This window comes from Syngnathoides biaculeatus, chromosome 16 (assembly GCF_019802595.1).
Source record: "Syngnathoides biaculeatus isolate LvHL_M chromosome 16, ASM1980259v1, whole genome shotgun sequence".
Lineage (NCBI taxonomy): Eukaryota > Metazoa > Chordata > Actinopteri > Syngnathiformes > Syngnathidae > Syngnathoides > Syngnathoides biaculeatus.
Window position 1 is genome coordinate 18,871,883 of NC_084655.1, and position 18,032 is coordinate 18,889,914.

General features: G+C 45.1%; 2 protein-coding genes across 3 annotated transcripts in view; one reads left to right on the forward strand and one right to left on the reverse strand.

Annotated features, from left to right (window-relative positions):
* The window catches only part of rdh8a (retinol dehydrogenase 8a), a 154,599-nt gene that overhangs the window by 40,939 nt on the left and 95,628 nt on the right, over positions 1-18,032 (reverse strand). Inside the window, exon 1 of one of the 2 annotated variants that reach the window (XM_061845446.1) lies at positions 15,832-15,892. The exons of the other annotated variant lie outside the window; for it this stretch is intronic. Coding sequence (XP_061701430.1) covers positions 15,832-15,877 — 46 coding nt within the window. The 5' untranslated portion in view covers positions 15,878-15,892. Of the gene's footprint in view, positions 1-15,831; positions 15,893-18,032 lie in introns of those variants that run through there. 2 annotated transcript variants of the gene reach the window in all.
* Positions 1-18,032, forward strand: part of col5a3a (collagen, type V, alpha 3a) — a 52,755-nt gene that overhangs the window by 19,068 nt on the left and 15,655 nt on the right. Inside the window, exons 5-30 of the mRNA XM_061845404.1 lie at positions 211-333; positions 3,105-3,491; positions 5,264-5,365; positions 5,425-5,535; positions 5,643-5,696; positions 5,782-5,823; positions 6,029-6,091; positions 6,492-6,566; positions 6,695-6,778; positions 6,868-6,924; positions 7,017-7,070; positions 7,204-7,257; positions 7,345-7,398; positions 8,347-8,400; positions 8,546-8,599; positions 9,033-9,077; positions 11,380-11,433; positions 11,514-11,558; positions 11,786-11,839; positions 12,142-12,186; positions 12,545-12,598; positions 14,487-14,531; positions 14,745-14,798; positions 16,573-16,617; positions 16,725-16,778; positions 16,867-16,974. Coding sequence (XP_061701388.1) covers positions 211-333; positions 3,105-3,491; positions 5,264-5,365; positions 5,425-5,535; positions 5,643-5,696; positions 5,782-5,823; positions 6,029-6,091; positions 6,492-6,566; positions 6,695-6,778; positions 6,868-6,924; positions 7,017-7,070; positions 7,204-7,257; positions 7,345-7,398; positions 8,347-8,400; positions 8,546-8,599; positions 9,033-9,077; positions 11,380-11,433; positions 11,514-11,558; positions 11,786-11,839; positions 12,142-12,186; positions 12,545-12,598; positions 14,487-14,531; positions 14,745-14,798; positions 16,573-16,617; positions 16,725-16,778; positions 16,867-16,974 — 1,971 coding nt within the window. The remainder of the gene's footprint in view (positions 1-210; positions 334-3,104; positions 3,492-5,263; positions 5,366-5,424; positions 5,536-5,642; positions 5,697-5,781; positions 5,824-6,028; positions 6,092-6,491; positions 6,567-6,694; positions 6,779-6,867; positions 6,925-7,016; positions 7,071-7,203; positions 7,258-7,344; positions 7,399-8,346; positions 8,401-8,545; positions 8,600-9,032; positions 9,078-11,379; positions 11,434-11,513; positions 11,559-11,785; positions 11,840-12,141; positions 12,187-12,544; positions 12,599-14,486; positions 14,532-14,744; positions 14,799-16,572; positions 16,618-16,724; positions 16,779-16,866; positions 16,975-18,032) is intronic.

Consider the following 18,032-nt stretch of genomic DNA (forward strand, 5'->3'; position numbering starts at 1 on the left):
TGGGATTAAGTCATAAATGTAGAAGTCAAAAGCAAATCTCAAGTATTCACTCGAGCTTGAAGCAAGTGCAAAGTTACTGATTTCACGGTTGCAAAGAAAAACGCACTAACCGGACACTTAATTTGCAATACTTGCGTGATCCAACGAGGTCCAATTCTACATGATACCGCGCACCGGATTCACAGTTGTGTTTTCTTGGGCTCGTTCCAGGGAGAGATTCAACAACTGCTGATTGACGAAGACCCCCAGGCTGCTGCCGCTTATTGCATCGACTACATGCCGGACTGTGACTCAGCTGTGTACCACGGGAGCCGAGACCCGGACCTTCAAGGGGTCAGTCCTACCATCCGTAAACATCCCAGTTGAAAACCCCAACATATAGTTGAGGAAAATACATTTTATAGTTCTTTTGTGTGTTTTTTTTTTTTTTATGGCTAACTGTGCTAGGCAACAAAATTACACACAAAATTGCATTTTTTTGTGTTTTTAAATAGAGACACAGAAGCTAGCTATCTTTTACAGGATAGAGTACCGTAATTTCCAGCCTACAGAGCGCACCTGATTATAAGCCTCACCCGGTACATCTGTAAAGGAAATACCATTTGGTACATACATAAGCCCCACCTGTGTATAAGCCGCAAGGGGCGCCATTAAAACATGAGATATTTACAAAGACGGTACATGGAAAGAATTTTCCAAGTTTTAATACTTTATCTTATTTTAACGTACAACAGCGCGGTAGCATGAACAGGGCTGGTAAAAAAAAACAAAAACAAAAACACCATAGCTAAATCACTGAGACGCGGCATTAACACAGCAGCAACACGCTAGCACGGCGCTAATGGTAGTGCAGTGCTAAGAGGGCCGGTTTAAAAAAACATACCAGTAAAAATCACTATGACTCGAGAGTAATATAGCAGCAACATGCTAGCACAGCGCTAACAGGACCAGATTGAATAAAAACTATACCGGTAAAAATCACTGAGACACGGCAGCAACACGCTAGCACAGCGCTAACGCTAGCGCAGTACTAATAGGACCGGTTAAAAAAAAACATACCAGTAAAAATCCCTGAGACATGGCAGTAACACAGCAGCAACATGCTAGCACAGCGCTAACGCTAGCGCAGTGCTAATAGGACCGGTAAAAAAAAAAAAAAACATACCAGTAAAAATCACTGAGACACGGCAGCAACACAGGAGCAACATGCTAGCACAGCGCTAACGTAGCGCTAACAGGGCAACCTAAAAAAAAAAAAAAATACTGGTAAAAGTCACTTCCTCGGCACAAATATTCCACCGATCTATTTTTTTTATTTTTCTATTTTCCGCTCGAGTGCCCTCTTGCTGCCGTCAGAAAATGAACAAATTACCCGCATCACCGCATAAGCCGCAGAGTTGAAAGCGCGTGGAAAAAAAGTCCCGTTTTATAGGCCAGAAATTAATCATAATAACAATAATAATAATTACTAATTCATACTTATTAATTAGATAAAGTAATATCCCTCAACCCCGCACTAGTGGCTCCTAGTATTCATGATCATCGGGTTGATTTTGTCACGTAGTATCTATGAGAGATCGTGTGCTTGATTACAAGTTTGAAGAGAGGTCACATCTAAACAAGGAAAATATTTCCACCAGTAAGCCAATAAAGTGACAACAGCTACACAAAACATGCGATGATGTACATTCGGACGATTCCATGATTGATGACTTCCTCGGCTGAGGCAGCACGAATGCATTTCCTTCAAATGAACTCGGTCCTTGTTTTTTTTTTGGGGGGGGGGAATAACAGCTGAGACCAAGCTCAAGCAAGGCGAGCGCTAAATCCGCCAAGTCAGCCGGTGACACACTTCTCACGGTTCCTCGCGCCACATCTGCGCACGTGCGTCTGCGCGAAATCGGGTCCGTCACAGACGTCCAGAAATCCCGCTGATAGTCATCCAGTTGGCTTCACGAAACTATTTCGGCACTGGGACGAGCGCAAGAGCCAAAACATGTCAACATTCCCCACCGGGCGACCTCCCATTGCACACGTTGACCCCGTTTCTGTTTCGCGTTCCCCCTTCTGTAGATATCAGAATTCAATTAAAAAAACTGTTCTTTAAACAACACGCTAAATATTTTCTGAAATATACTTATTTATGACAGAAGAGCGGATTAGTGATTGCCGCATCTGCTATTATGATTTGCGGTGATGGCAAAAGCGGAGAAGCACGGCGGAGGGAGGCGGGGAGGCAAAGCCGGAGTACAGGATGTGCTTCATTTTATTATTATTACTATTATTTTTTTTCGATAAAAAAGGAAAACAAGGCATACACTAAATTAACCCCCCCAAAACGAGGTTAAAAGAAACAACACTCAGCGCCAGAAAATAGGAAAATAAACATAAGAAGTGATGAAAATGATCTGAGCTAAATATAAGCAAACAACGAGGCACACCTGGACAAGACGCGAGCGCCTGCGGGGAGCCGATTGGCCGACACGAGAGGGCGGGGCTGACGAGAACAGATGGGAGACGTAAAAAAGTTGAAAAAAAAAAAAAAAAAAACGAGCAGAGAAGACAAGAACGTGATGCGGGAAAATGTCATAATCCAATCAAAACCAAGTCAATAAAAACAAAGATCACGAAATCTGACTCACAGTTCGGAGGTTGGCGGTTTGAATCCAGGCTCGAGGTGACTAAATTGTCCATCGGGGTGAATGTGAGGGAACGCTTATGCTCACTCGCACGATAACAACAGCGGGACTCGATTCCAGCCTCACTTGGGCCATATTCATTTCTACTCAGTTTAATTATGACAAAATGATACTACTAATATTTACCACCTGGCCCACTTGGTCGCACGACTCCACTTTAATGAAATTGCATTTTCAGCCACTTGCAATTCTGACGCGTGAAGAACAAAAAGAGACAGCCAGCAGCCGTCTATAACTATGCTGATAAGCCATAAGAAATGGAATTCATAAACGTTTTTAGTTAGCCGCTTCCTTTAACGTGTTCCTTTATTATTTGCTATATTGTGCTTTTGTTTACAAGTGTGTCTTTTTCTCCCTCATCTAACTTTTCCTCGCAACCCCCCTCCCCCCGACGACGGCTAAAAGAAGTCGCAACCGGAGCAGCCGGAAGAACCGGACGCCAAAGAGGACGGGAAGGGCAGAAAGAACAAAAAGAAGAGGGACAAGGGCTCCAAGGGCAAAGGCAAACGGAAAGGCAGGAAGGGCAAAGGCAAGGGGAAGGGGAAGAAGAAGGGATCGAGGAAGAAAAGTATTGAAGACGGAAGTCTGGACGACGGCTTCATCGCAGCATCTACTGTGTCGCCCGAGTATCTGTCCCAACAACGGCCTATTTCGGACCTGAAAAGCACCGCAGAGACAGTCGATCCCACTAACGTCTACGACGACGAGCCCCTCGCGGAGATGCCCGCGAACGGACCCTCGACGGAAGCCCCCTCACCACTCAGCATTGCCCAGTCAGAACTTCATGTTGAGGTTAGACCAGTTAACAGTTGCCCTGCTTTCGGCCATTATAACCAATCGCGATACCCCCCCCCCCACCTCCCCCTTGCTAATTGCACATTACTACTCACCGGCCCATCGCCCCGCTTATCCTCATTTACTTAAAAAACAAAACAAAAAAAAAAAAAAACTCAGATTTGAGTCTGCGCTCTCTCAAATGCCACAAGATGGCGGCAACGCCCAATCAGGCAGGTACTGTTTTGGCGCCATCTTGTGGCACGTCGATACAAAGGAAGTCTGTTGAAGCGAAGGGATGCTCTTCTACTGAACAGGCCAAACTACGAATTAAATGAAAAGTAGTGCTTTGGTGTCCATATTTGGGATCTCTAGACAGAGTATTTGATTGGAATCCAGTCAAGAATTGATTGATATTGAGACAAACTGGGATTGACGACGGCGGCACGGTGGATAAACTGGTAAAGCGTTGGCCTCACAGTTCTGAGGATCCGGGTTCCTCCGGGCATTACGGTTTCCTTCCACATCCCAAAAACACCCAACATTAATTGGTCACTCTAAATTGCCCCTAGGTGTGATTGTGAGTGCGACTGTTTGTCTCTATGCACCCTGCGATTGGCTGGCGACCACTTCAGGGTGTACCCCGCCTCCTGCCCGTTGACAACTGGGATAGGCTCCAGCACTCCCCGCGACCCCCGTGAGGATAAGCGGCAAAGAAAATGGCTGGATTGACGACGCCGTTTCGCTCCTATCGTGTATAAATGTGTACTTTAATCCGCCAAACTGCAAACTCATACTGTGATGCGAACACGGGTTCATTGCACGCTTTCCATAACCATAAATTGTCAACATTACAGAAAAAAAATTATGCATTAAAAGGGGTGTCACAAATTTTGGCACAGGGCACATCATGGTTTGCTTCATCCATCCATTTTCTTTGCCGCTTATCCGCACGAGGGTCGCGGGTAGTGCCGGAGCCTATCCCAACTGTCAACGAGCAGGAGGCGGGGTACACCCTGAACTGGTCGCCAGCCAATCGCAGGGCACATGGAGACAAATGACCAATCGCACTCACAATCACACCTTGGGGCAATTTACAGTGTCCAATTAATGTTGCATGTTTTTGGGATATGGGAGGAAACCGGATTTCTCGGAGGAAACCCACCCAGGCACGGGGAGAACATGCAAACTCCACACAGGCGGTGTCGGGATCGAACCCAGGTCCTCAGAACTGTAAGGCCGACGCTTTACCAGCTGAGACACCGTGCCGCCCAATCATAGACTAGTTGATTGGAATTCAGGAAAGAATTAATTGATATTTAGACAAACTGGGATTGAAGACGGCATTTCGCTTCTTTTGCAGAAATGTGCAATAAATGTTTCTTTGGAAAACGCTTCCAGCTCATAATCCAAATCAGCAAGACGACATTAAATGTCGACAATATCCCGCTAAAGTGCAAATTCATATTCTGATGCGAACATTAGTTCATAATCACTCTCAAATTGGTAAATACGTGCAAAGAGTTCAGATCGTATGATGTTCCGACATCCCGTCATTGCTCAAGCAGGGTCCAGCCGCCATCCCTGGTCCGCACCGTTCAACATGCGTCCATTCCGTTCTGCTTAACGAGCATCGCTTTTAAAAACATAATTTTTGTGAGCCTTCCTTTTAACCCGCAAAGAAAGACTTGCCCCATTTGCGGCAGCGACTTCGACTTGCCAACGCGACCGCCGCCGCTCGTTGTCCGCTCGCACCGCTAACATTTTATCATCTCACAATCGTCCCGCAGGGCCCAGAGGAGGAACGCGGCGGCGGCGACCTTCACGCCAACCGTGTTGACGAGCTCGCCGTTTCCATAGTGACAGCCGGCATTAATTTGACTGAATCTGAGGTCGGTCCGACATAATGTCGCATTCAGCGCGGGCGTCGTTATTAACATTTTTAAAACAGGTCCTCGAACACGACGACTACAACAACACCAACTCAGAGTACGAAGACTATGACGTATACGACGGCTACGATTTTGCGTTGGGGGAAGGAGCCCACACGTGGGACGCAAAGGTAACCCCCCCCCCCACACACACACACACACACACACACACTCCCCGTCCCCCCAGGCCGACATTTTGAGCCGGCGGTCGGTGTCAAGCGATTTTCTTCTTCCTCAGTCAAGAGTGCCGACAGAGAAAGGACAGAAGGGCGAGCCCGCCGTGTTCGAGCCGGTGAGCTGCCGGAGGCGCCTCGTGAATCGCGCGGGTGGCCTTTGGCGATGAAAAACATGCAAATAAATTGATATTCCGTTGATAGGGGACGCTCGTGGAAGGGCCGGCGGGCCTGCCAGGACCGGAGGTGAGCCGCTCTTATTGTTCTGGTGTGATTCAATTCAAATAGCCACACATGGGAAATGAGCAGCCTTGACATGTATGAATCCATATTTATAATACAGGGAACCAACCCCCTCTCCAAAAAAAAAAAAAAAAATAAACAAATAAATCTGCCCACCCTAAAGAGAAGAAGCCACTGAAGGACTGAAAATATTTCTTATCCTTTCCAGGGACTTCCTGGTCCAGTTGGACCAACAGGCCCCCCAGGACCCAGAGGAGACCCTGGCGAAATGGTGAGTGGAGCAGCTGATAAAGCGTTGGCTTCACAATTCTGAGGACCTGGGTTCGATCCCGGCCCCGGCCTGTGTGGACTTTGCATGTTCTCCCCGTGCCTGCGTGGGTTTTCTGCGGGTGGGCACGTCCCAAAAACACGCAACATTATTTGGACACTCCAAATTGCCCCTAGGTGGGATTGTGAGTGCGACTGTTGTCTGTTGGCTGGCAACCAGTTCAGGGTGTACCCTGCGCATCCTGCCCGTTGACAGCTGTGATAAGCTCCATAAAACCCGCGACCCTTGTGAGGATAAGCGGCTAAGAAAATGGCTGGATGGCTGGAGGTCAACTGGGTGGACTGAAGGGTCTCATGGTGACAGCATTTGTATATATTCATATAAGCGTGCAATGTGTTTTAAGGGTCCCGCTGGGCGTCCCGGTCTTCCAGGGGTTGACGGAATTCCAGGTCCACAAGGGACTCTGCTGATGCTGCCTGTAAGTGTTTGTTTGCACGCCGCAGTCCATCACGCAGAGGCTCCTTTACCGGTATTGAGCACAAGGGGGAGCTGTTTGACTGAGCTGCATCCACTCAAGGGGGGGACTGACTTGTTTCTTGCCCTCAGTTCCAGTACAGGGGCGATTCCCAAAAGGGACCGGTGGTGTCCCCCCAGCAGGCCCAAGCGCAGGCCATCTTGCAACAGGCGCAGGTGCAACCCTTCAACCCAATCCTGACATTAGAGCAACTCGATCATAATTTCGAAAATATATTTCATGCGATTGCGCCTTTTTCTTCCAGCTGTCAATGAAGGGACCTCCAGGTCCGGCGGGTCTCACGGGCCGACCGGGCCCACTGGTAAACCGAACTGTCCGATTTTAAAAGGATCGATGTTCAATTTTATTTTTGTTACCGCGTGTGTCAATAACATCTCCGTATCCATCCGGCAGGGCGCCCCGGGCCCCGCCGGCCACAAGGGAAACATCGGCGACCCGGGCCCGCCGGTGAGACAGCGGACATGTTTCTCTCACCACTGACTTGCATTGTCGCTCGATTGATTTCCTTTCATCCATCTTGGTCCCCCCCCCCTCCCCCCACTTTCACACATTCATATTTGCGTTTGTCTCGCCCCCAAAGGGACCTCAAGGATCGCCTGGAGTTCAAGGGATTAACGGGAAACCGGGAAAAAGGGTGAGGAATGGGACGGAAATCTCAATAAAACCTCGCAATATTATATGGATTTATTTATTAATTGGCGGCGTATGACGCTTTGTTCAGGGCCGCGCCGGGACGGACGGGGGACGTGGGGCTCCAGGAGAAACTGGCGTTAAGGTAGGACACCACAGTGCCGCATTGCAGTGGCGAGATCCGAGCTCGCTTAATTGGGCTTCCGACTTCAGCGCGAGGAGCAGCCGCGGCGCAAATTATTTCCAGACTCGGTCGAGCGCGGCGGGAAAATACCTCACAAACGCCATTGCCGTGCTGCAAACTACAGAAAATACCAATATTCTAGAAAAATGAAATACAAGGGCATTCTTTGCAGTGTGCTGCCGGCACAAAAGGTGATTTTTCCCCCAAACTGGGCCCACAAATGTGGAACATAACGGTCCAAAATATTTTATACGTTTGTTTTCAGGGCAGCCTCACAGTTCTGAGGTTCAGTATTCGAACCCTGGCACCGCCCTCCCTGTATTATTTTTATTTTATTCAATTTTTTTCATTGAATTGCACTGTTTTCGTATATTAGGGAGCAGATGAAGACTTGCTCTAATCGATGCTTTAACTAATCAAAATATAATATATAATATGTATACAGTGGTGCCTCGGTTCTGGAACACAATCCGTTCCAGAAGGCTCGTTGAAAACCAAAATGTTCGAAAACCAAAGCATGTTTTCCTATTACAATGAATGGAAAATGAAATTATGCGTTCCAAGCCTAAAAAAGTGTTTTTTTTAAGCATTTTTTGTTTTTAGCTTGAAAGTCATTATATGTCATCCATCTTGGACCACCCCCCCCCCTTCACTTATGTTCAAAAAACTATTAAAAACATTTAAGTAATATGGTAGGGAAATTATTAGGGAAATGAACCGGTAGTCGTCACGCACGCAAACAAAGACAATGTAGCTCAGCTTGTGTCTAGCACACATCCAAATGGTTCTAAAAAATACAGATTTGTTTCTTCTCAAATGTCAAATTTGTAATCGTGAACATAAAAGCAGCTTATTTTGAATTTTTGTTAACCATAACTACAATGTGGGGGCTGGCCTTTGACCTCACAGGGCGATCGAGGTTTCGACGGCCTGCCGGGACTTCCGGGAAACCAGGGACACAAAGTGAGTTCTCATTCCATTTATGTGATTTGCGCCCGTGAATCCCTCACATGGTAAAATATGTATTTGCTCAATCGACTTGTTGGGAATTTTGAACAAATTCTGAACACGATTTGCAGATTTGTGAAGATGGTTTTGTTTTTCATAGGGGGACAGAGGAAAACCCGGTCCTCACGGTCCTGCCGGAGAGCCGGGAGAAAGGGTGAGAGAAGCATATTTTTCCCAAAAATCGACAAAACACACCGTGTGCAGCTTTTGTTTGTTCTATTTTTTTGTTGTTGTCAATCTCGCAAGGTTAAGAGAGATTTAATACCGTGATAAATGGATCAATACAACAGCGTATAAATGCTTCAGCACCTCGCAAACCGAAGCGGGCTGCTCTGCATTTAAGTAACTCCAAAATCCAATTCCACTGCACTTAAAGAAAAAAAAAAAAGACGTACAAGGCTGCACAATACAAAAAAAGAAAAATGAATTTCTGCCACTAGTGAAATAAAAGAAATTTCTCAGTCATGGATGTAGAAGAAAGTTATACGAGCGTGATGTAATCATTTAAATGAGCTACTTTTGTCATAATTAAAGGATCTTATGATGAGGATCTGGTGCAAAGCTGTTGTGTTCTTTGTATTTGCCAGGGACCAAATGGACCTGTAGGCCCGAGGGGGCAACCTGGAGAACCCGTGAGTAAAACACACACACACGCCAATCAATACTGGATGTAAGTATAACGACTGACACTAAAAAATGTTATATGGCATAGTTATGAAACCTCATTCCGTTTTATGGACCCTATTTGATCACGATACAAGTATGTCACATGACATGAGGTTGTGACGAGTACATGAATCAAAAGTCATGCTAATGCACAGCAAAGTAATTAGAATAGGAATAGAATCCGAAAATTCCGAACAGGAAAGGTTGCTAAGCGAAGAGCACACGTAGCGAATTAGCACCGCGGTAAATTTTGAACCATCACCCCTGCGCATGGTAGATCTGCTGACCCGCTTTCCTTTCAAATCAGATGACATTAACAATGGCAGTGAATGAGCTCAAGATGTACCGTAATTCCCGGCCTACAGAGCGCACCTGGTTACAAGCCTCACCGAGTATATTTGTAAAGGAAATACCATTTGGTACATACACACGCCGCAGCTGTGTAAAAGCCGCAAGTGCCTACATTGAAACCCGAGATATTTACAAAGACAGTCCACAGAGAGTTTAACGCTAACGTGAGCGCCACGCTAATGCCGTGCAAATGCTAGCGCCACGCTAACGCTAATGCTAGCACCGTCTGCGTTTAGATTTTGAGTAAAAGTAAACATAAGAGAGAAATACACACTGAGGATTTAACCAGAGATCATAGCTGTGCAAAAGTCCCAAAAACATACCGTAATTCACGGCCTACAGAGCCCATCTGGTTACAAGCCTCACCGAGTATATTTGTAAAGGAAATACCATTTGGTACATACACACGCCGCAGCTGTGTAAAAGCCGCAAGTGCCCACAATGAAACCCACATAGAAACACGAGATATTTACAAAGACGTTAGACAGAGAGTTTAACGCTAACGCTAGCGCCACGCTAATGCTGCGGTAACCCCGTGCTAATGCTAGCACTGCGCTAACAGGGCCGGTTTAAAAAAAACATACCGGTAAAAATTACAGACACAGCAGTAGCATGCTAGCACAGCGTTAACAGGACCAGACCGGTAAAAGTCACTTCCTCGGCACATATATTCCACCGGTCTCAATCTTAACTTTTCGGCTCGAGTGCCCCCTTGCGGTCGTTAGAAAAAAAATGCACAAATCAGCCGCATCACCGCATAAACCGCTTGGTTGCAAACGTGTGAAAAACGTCACGGCTTATAGGCCGGAAATTACGGGAATTATGCATTTGGCGTCTTTTACCAAGGCCAACTTTACGCAAGGAAAATCTCGCAGCACACCATCAAATGGAATTGTCATCATTTCTGAATGCACAAATGAATAATGAATTCGTTATATCACTTTGAAAAGTCATTACAAGGTATGCTAATAACATATTTTCTACTGATCATCGTGGATTCTGTTTAAATGAAACATTTTTCACGATCAAAAAACTAGCTTCCCATCCAGCAAAAAAAAAAAAAAAAAAATACACTGGAAAAGGGCAAGGTTAAAAAAAAAAGAAAGTAAAAATGATATGAAATCACTTGAGAGCAGATTGTCCTAACTGCAAAGTGCCTCTCAGAGAAATGCAAGGCAGGCCGAGATGTGAGGAGCACCAGTGGCGAGCGCCTCATTTCTCTTCAGTCAACGCAGCGGCTGATGGACTCGCACTCCATCCTACCCCCCCCCGGTAGGAGCTTCGGGCTCGGCGGGCGGGCTGTCCTTCCAAATGCATCACCCCGCCGGGCCGGCAAATAAAGTGCCATATGACATGCTCGCGGAGCGGCGTTAAACTACAGACCCCCCGCCCCCCCACCCGAGCGAGACAGGGAAGACAAAAAAGAAAAAAGTATGCGACAGCCAGAGACACAAATGCCAGGCAGAAATTGGGTTTACTGGGAACGAGACGGCGGCAGAGAGAAGCGATAAAAATCATGGCTGCAAATGATTATATTTCCATATCAATCACGTCCCGGGAGATCACAGATGTGGCTTTGGAACAGGTGGCTTGGCCAGCCTACAAAGACTATGTAGGAAAGGGGGGGGGTGTGAAAAAAATTACATTTAATTCATTCTTATGTTCAGTGTCAGTCGAACCTCATCTGTCAGCCTATCCATGACTACCGCAAACAGAAAGGGGCTCAGCGCGGATCCCCTGATGCAGTCCCACCTCCAGTTTCAATTCTTCCGACACACCTACGGCACATCTCACCGCATTTCTGCTGACCTCATACGTGTTCTAACATATTTCTCCGCCTCGCCAGAGTTGCGCATGCAGTACCACAGCGTTCATGACTATTATATATACGCAGATAAATTGATGTTTCACCTCCAGGGTCCACGGGGTCTCTTTGGGTCAAGGGGCCCACCGGGACCACCCGGCCAACCGGTAAGTCAACGCTGATTCGTACTCAAAAATCAATAGCGCATTTTTGTTTTAATCGCATGCATTTTTGCTGGTATTATTAGGGTGTTCTAGGAACGGATGGAGTGCAGGGGTCAAAGGGAAACCAGGTCAGTCTGTTAACAGAACCCCGTCGACTATTGAGGATAAAAGATCACCTGCGCTATTCAATGGTTTAGTAGTTGCGTGATGGTCAGTGGCGGTTTGTAGCACATAGAGTGTGTGTTTCGGTGGGGTGGCTTCAAAGTGGGGGTCTCGCCCCTTATGCCGTCCGAGCTAGGACCGCCACTGACTATTTGCATAAACATCAATGGGAGATGCTGACGCTTGTTTACAGGGTCCGCATGGTGAAATAGGACCTGCAGGACAACAAGGAAATCCTGGACCGCAGGTAGGGCACACGGGCAAACTCTAGACCTGTTTATAATAGCGTAGTAATAGTATTATAAAAAATTATTATGATTAAAAAAAAATAGTATTATAGTAAAAAAAACGTACTTTGTTCAACATCCTGTTCATTCTCTTCTTCGACAGATACCACCAATGAACCAATTATTATAGTTTTCACCGTACGGAATACTGTATTAACCTAAACTCTTTTGGATTCGCGATAGACATACACGCACAAATATATCAGCTCATCTCAGCATCTTGTGACATTGAACCTGACTGACACCTTTTGCTCCGCCGCAGGGATCGCCGGGCCCCCAGGGTCCCATCGGGCTGCCGGGCGAGAAGGTGGGTCGGGTCCCTTTTCTCTCGCTTTCTTCCCGAGAATTAACCCGGCGTGACCCTCGCGAGCGCCGGCGCCGCACGCGCCCAACCGGAGGCGACGGTACTCGCGCCGGCTTCCCGTTGTGACGGGATTGATACAAACGGGAAATCATTCGCCGAAGAGGAAAAAAATACACAAGCGCGAAGACGTGAAGGACGGCCTTGGCCTTTGTGCATCAAGAGGCGGGAATGATAAAAGCATTCAAAAAATAAATTCAAAAAAAAAAAAAACAAGAGAGACCAAGTCATTGCGAATAATTGTGTTTGATTGATTCAACATGCGGATTTTGGGATATCTTTTATGCTATTCTGTTCCGTTTAGGGTCCCCAGGGGAACCAGGGCATGCAAGGACTACCAGGCATTGATGGCCCGCCTGTAAGTGTACACAAAAACTGCGCCCATCCATACTGTCCAATAATGTCACTCTTTTGCATCCATCAATGACAACAACCTGTCAATACAATTAAAAGGTAACCCAGATGGATAAAATGTGTACAGGTGGCATATGTGTAGAGCATATGGAGGAGGAACATACAATTTTACATCATAAAATCACGTGACTTTTGTTTACCTCACTGTATTGCCCGTCTAGCAAAAGCATTGTTCAATGCTAAGTCGGTTGGAGACAACACGGAAATATCCCAAGAGTCTTGTCCAATACTGTGAGATATTTAGAAGGTAAAAATAAACAAATCTACGTGGAAAAATTAGATCAACTCGGCATAGAGGACCAGTTTTTTATGCTGAAGTCGATGGTTTCGATGTTGATAAGAAATTGTTACTGTTAATTCGCTTCCGCTTGTCTTGGACAACTGGATCTACACATGGATCTGGTGAGTAAGTCGTCGAGATTTACACGGAAAAGTTTGAAAGCGTAGAAAAGTCTGGACGCTTATGAATACTTTGTTGCTGGATCAGTTCTCATCGGGAATAAATCCCACATGGAGACGGTTTTGACGGCTCGTGAATGCGGAAGCGTGTTCGGCCACACGTTAACCTTTGCCGGAATCCATCCATCTTTTCAGCTAGTATTCAATACAAATAGCACCAATATTTAAATAAATGACCCCTGGTTTTACACCAACTTGGATTCATTAACTATGATTGGGGATAAAAAAAAAAAAAAAAAAAGAGGATGAAGCCGTCTCCACGGAACGTACACGGAAGCGATTGCGGCCACACTTCACCTCCATAAACCTCTGCGACAGACATTTTTTTTTTTTTTTTAAACACACATTGCTTTCCAAATGAGCCAAATTTTTAGCAACAGCCGTTATAATTACTTTTGGGTAATTTGAGACTGGGAAGAATAATTCCTACCTGAAATTAATTAATCGCTACACAGATGTGTGGGTATTTCTGTTGGTCACCATCCATCACGTTTGTTGTTGTTGTTTTCCTTTCGGCTTGTCCCTTTCGGGGTCGCCACAGCGTATCATCTCAGATGAACGCATATATATGTTTGGCACAATTTTTACGCCGGATGCCCTTCCTGACGCAACCCTTCTCGGGAAGTGGAGGCCCCAGTGGGATACGAACCCACAACCCCTGGTTAACCAAACCAGCACGTTTAATTGCCGAAATCCATGTCATAGTTTTGGTATTTGAAATTTGACCGGGGTGTCGTTTTTTTAAAGCAAACACACCCACAGCATTTGAGAGCTAAAGACGGGCTGGTGACCAGTCTGCCTCTCACTCAAAATTAGCTGGGTAGGCGCCACCCTTGTGAGGATAAGCGGCTTGGAAAATGGACAGAACGGATGGATAACGGCCTCATTTTCTATCCTCAATTTTTCTAACTGCTCATATTTGGCAAGGTTATACTTCAAAGTTTTGGAGCTATTTTTTTCCAATGTTTCAGTGACTTTAAAAATGATAACCCTTTCCTGTACACTACAATGAAAGTGGACCAGATCAATTCTGTTGTCTTTATCCCCAGTGGTAACAATTCTTTCTTAATACGAACAAATTACAACAGATTATGTTCCATTGCTGTGATTTCACTGTATTTGGGGGTGAAAAAAAAAAGGTTGTTATTTCCTCGTCTAAATTGCAGCAGGACGCATTTAAATGGCTCTCACTTGACGTTCCCTTTGATTATCGTGCAAAGCTTTGTTTCCCGCAATCCCTTTTTAACGGGAGCTTCACTCTCACTAACAGTGACTTTTCCTCTTTTCAACTGCCCCACCGCAGTCGGGGGTAATGACTGTGTATTTACAAATGGCGCTAACTGGAATTTGTATTATCCCTCCTCTTGCTGCAGGGTCACCCAGGAAGAGAAGGACCCCAAGGGGAAAAAGGCACCCAAGTGGGTACCCGCATATCACATCTTCGTCCACTCTACTCATGAACAACAATCTCAATCTTATTTATAACTCCAAAGTGTAACTCCAAGCTACCTGCCGGATACGACGCAATAGCCGAAAACAAATGAAGTGCTCATTTAAAATACTTCTCGTTGTTCCTTCTGCAAAAAAAAAAAAAAAAAAATGTATGAATAATTATAATGTGTCATACGCAGGGAGGGCTCGGCGCCCAGGGGCCTATCGGGTACCCGGGACCCCGCGGCGTCAAGGTGAGACAACGGACGCAACGAATGCTGTGATTTTATGATTTTATTTTGTTAACCGCTCACCCTGTAAGTCGTTCTTCGCACAGATACAGTACACCAGTTCTGTGATGGATATGCAGTTTGTGTCTTTGAGTGACAGCTGATCGTTGGGGGCAAATGATTTGGTTCTCAAGGGGACTGCTAAAAAACTGCATAGATATGATGGATGAATCGCTGGAGACATGTCCGAGTACATAGTGTGCGTGTGTGTGTGTGCGCGCGCGCACGTGAGTACAGTAATTCTTCCAAACAGGAAAATTAGTAAAGTTCAACAAATTGCAGTCTAATGAGAGTCAAGACAAGACTGATGGAACCTCAACTTCAGTTTTACAAGATGAGAGCCATTGCTCAGACTATCTATTATTATTTTAAATCTTGAGTAGTGAGCAAAAACTGTGAGTCATCAGTGCTAGATAGCAACAGTTAGCCTGCGAGCACCAGGTTGGAAGCTACCGATCAGTTTTTCAAAAGAGAGACAAACGAATTAATTTAAGTGCTTTTTTTTTGCCAGTCTGTGTTTACATTTTGTGTAAAACTAAACATAAACGAGAGAATTACACACTGAGAATTTAACCAGAGAGCATAGCTGTTCAAATGTCCCATAAACATACTGTAATTCCCGGGCTACAGAGCGCACCTGTTTACAAGCCTCATCGAGTACATGTGTAAAGGAAATACCATTTGGTACATATATACGCCGCAGGCGTGTAAAATCCGCAAGTACCCGGATTGAAACCCACATTCAAACGCGAGATAATTGCCAAAGGCGGTACACAGAAAGAGTTTAATGCAAGCGCTAACGCTAGCGCCGCGCTAATGCCGTGCTAGCGCTAATGCTAACATTGCCGGTTAAAATAAAACTTACCGGTAAATATCACCATGACACGGCAGTAACACAGCAGCAACATGCTAGCACAGCGCTAATGCTAGCACAGTGCTAAGAGGGGCAGTAAAGGTCACTTCCTTGGCACATATATTTCACCAGTCTCATTCTTACCTTTTCCATTCGAGTGCCCCCTTGCGACCGTTAGAAAAAAACGCATCGCCGCATAAACCACAGGGTTAAAAGCGTGTGAAAAAAGTCGAGGCTTGGAGGCCGGAAATGACGGTAATACTAACACCTAAATATCACAGAGGCGCTAACAAAACTAGCATCAACGATGTGTTCAAAGACACTCAGAAATCTTATCGCCTGGCACGACTGAGCTTGTGTGCTACACTATACAGGTCCTTTCCTTATAAAATGTGATTTAATGAAATGTATTTTTTTACGTAGATATTTACACCAGAAAATGCTTGCTTTACCATAATTAATAAATGTGGTGAAAAAGTAAATTTTCACACACATATACAGTACATGCACACACACGCACATTTCATATATATATCTAAATGTTAAGCACTAAATCTGCAATCGGTGAAGCGGCCCCATGGGTCTAAATAAGATTTAAGAAATGTCCGTTAAGCAACGCAGCAAAGCCCAAACATGATACATAATCAAATTGCAACAAAAATAGAAACTAATCACTACCAGGATTAGTTAAGTATTAAATATGGAGTTGGTGCTGATTTTAATTAGATTTTGCTGGTCTACCGAATGTTTTGCCCGTCATTTCAGCTTTAGGCAGGAAACAATACGACGCTTGAAATTCTTTGTAGCAAAGTTCATGTTTCTCATTCAAGTCGGTCCCGTGTTACATATCCTGATTTATTTATTTCTGTTTTATGTATTTTCAAGGGAGCAGATGGTGTTAGGGGTTTAAAAGGTGCCAAAGGAGAGAAGGTGAGTTACACTTCGGACGCCTGCGCTGGTTGCGTTCAATACTTTGATTCCGTGTCGTAATGCGGCGACACATTCGTCAATCAAGATCTCACTTGTCCCCTCATTAGGGAGAAGATGGCTTCCCTGGCTTCAAAGGTGACATGGGCCTCAAGGGAGACAGGGTGGGCGCATCCTCATGACTTTTTCCTCTTTTGAATTGATTTTGTACACGTGTGCAACAACAAAAATCTTGACTTTTCGTCCTTTCAGGGCGACGGCGGCGCCCAGGGGCCTCGTGGAGAGGACGGGACGGAAGGGCTGAAGGGCCAACAAGGAGCCATGGGGGATTTAGGATCCCCGGGGATGGCTGGAGAGAAGGTAGGACTACAGAGTCCTGATGTGTTCTTCCTGTCACCATACACAGATGAACAATTGTACATTTGAAGTTGACAAATAATGATTTTCCGAGTATTTAATTGAAATTGGGTTTTTCCCCATAGCACACCTGATTATTTCTCCCGGCACACAAATGTGCCGCTCTGGAGTATTTTGAAATATCACTGCTCCCTCTAATTTTTGACGTGTCTGAGCAAACACACGAAGCCCGTGAGCGCCACCTTTGACCACTGTGAGCAACATCAGACGTATGCACTGTGGTCAATCAGATGGGTTCAGATTACATTCCCATCCGAATATTTTTAAGAATACTTTTGTGTTTTTGCAAACTGAAAATGTCAACAAACAAACAAAAAAATACATTACAATACAAATACATACCAAGCCAACTATGAACTATAAATTTGAAATGTCGCTTACAACTTTGTTTCTTTTTTTTTTTTAACACACAATGATGTCCCCGTCTGTTTTTCTTGGTGTAAAACCGAATTATTGCTTGCAGAATATCTTTGGCAATGCATGTTGAAAGCTGAATGATGCTCACAAACAGTTTTAGGGTTAATGTTATGTTGCCTCCTATATTTAAAATACATAATTAGCTTTTTGGGTAATGTATCGTCTGTGCTTTCATCCTCAAAAAGGTTTTGCTAAGGCGGAATTTTAACATGATACACCATCTCATCATGCACTTTCTACTTTGGCTTCAGACCTGACCTTTTTTTACTCAAAAAAAAAAAAAAAAAAGAGAAAATCTCATCCAGTTTTACCACTTTTTCTTCTATTATTCATATACCTCGGAGTTTGTAATTATGAGTGTAACGCTTTAAAATGAAGGGGGGCGGTGTCAGGTAAACTAGGAAGTAGAGTGTGTGGCCGAGCAGCAGCTCTTTGCGAGAGGCAGTGTGCTGCCGTGTTTATTTAAAAAAAAAAAAAAGGCTGGAGTTCACTGTGCTGGATCGGTTTTCCTCTGCGCTGAGAGTGTGCGACAAGTGCGCAAATGCGCAGTTGCGCAGCTTAGAGGGAACATTGATTGTAACTGA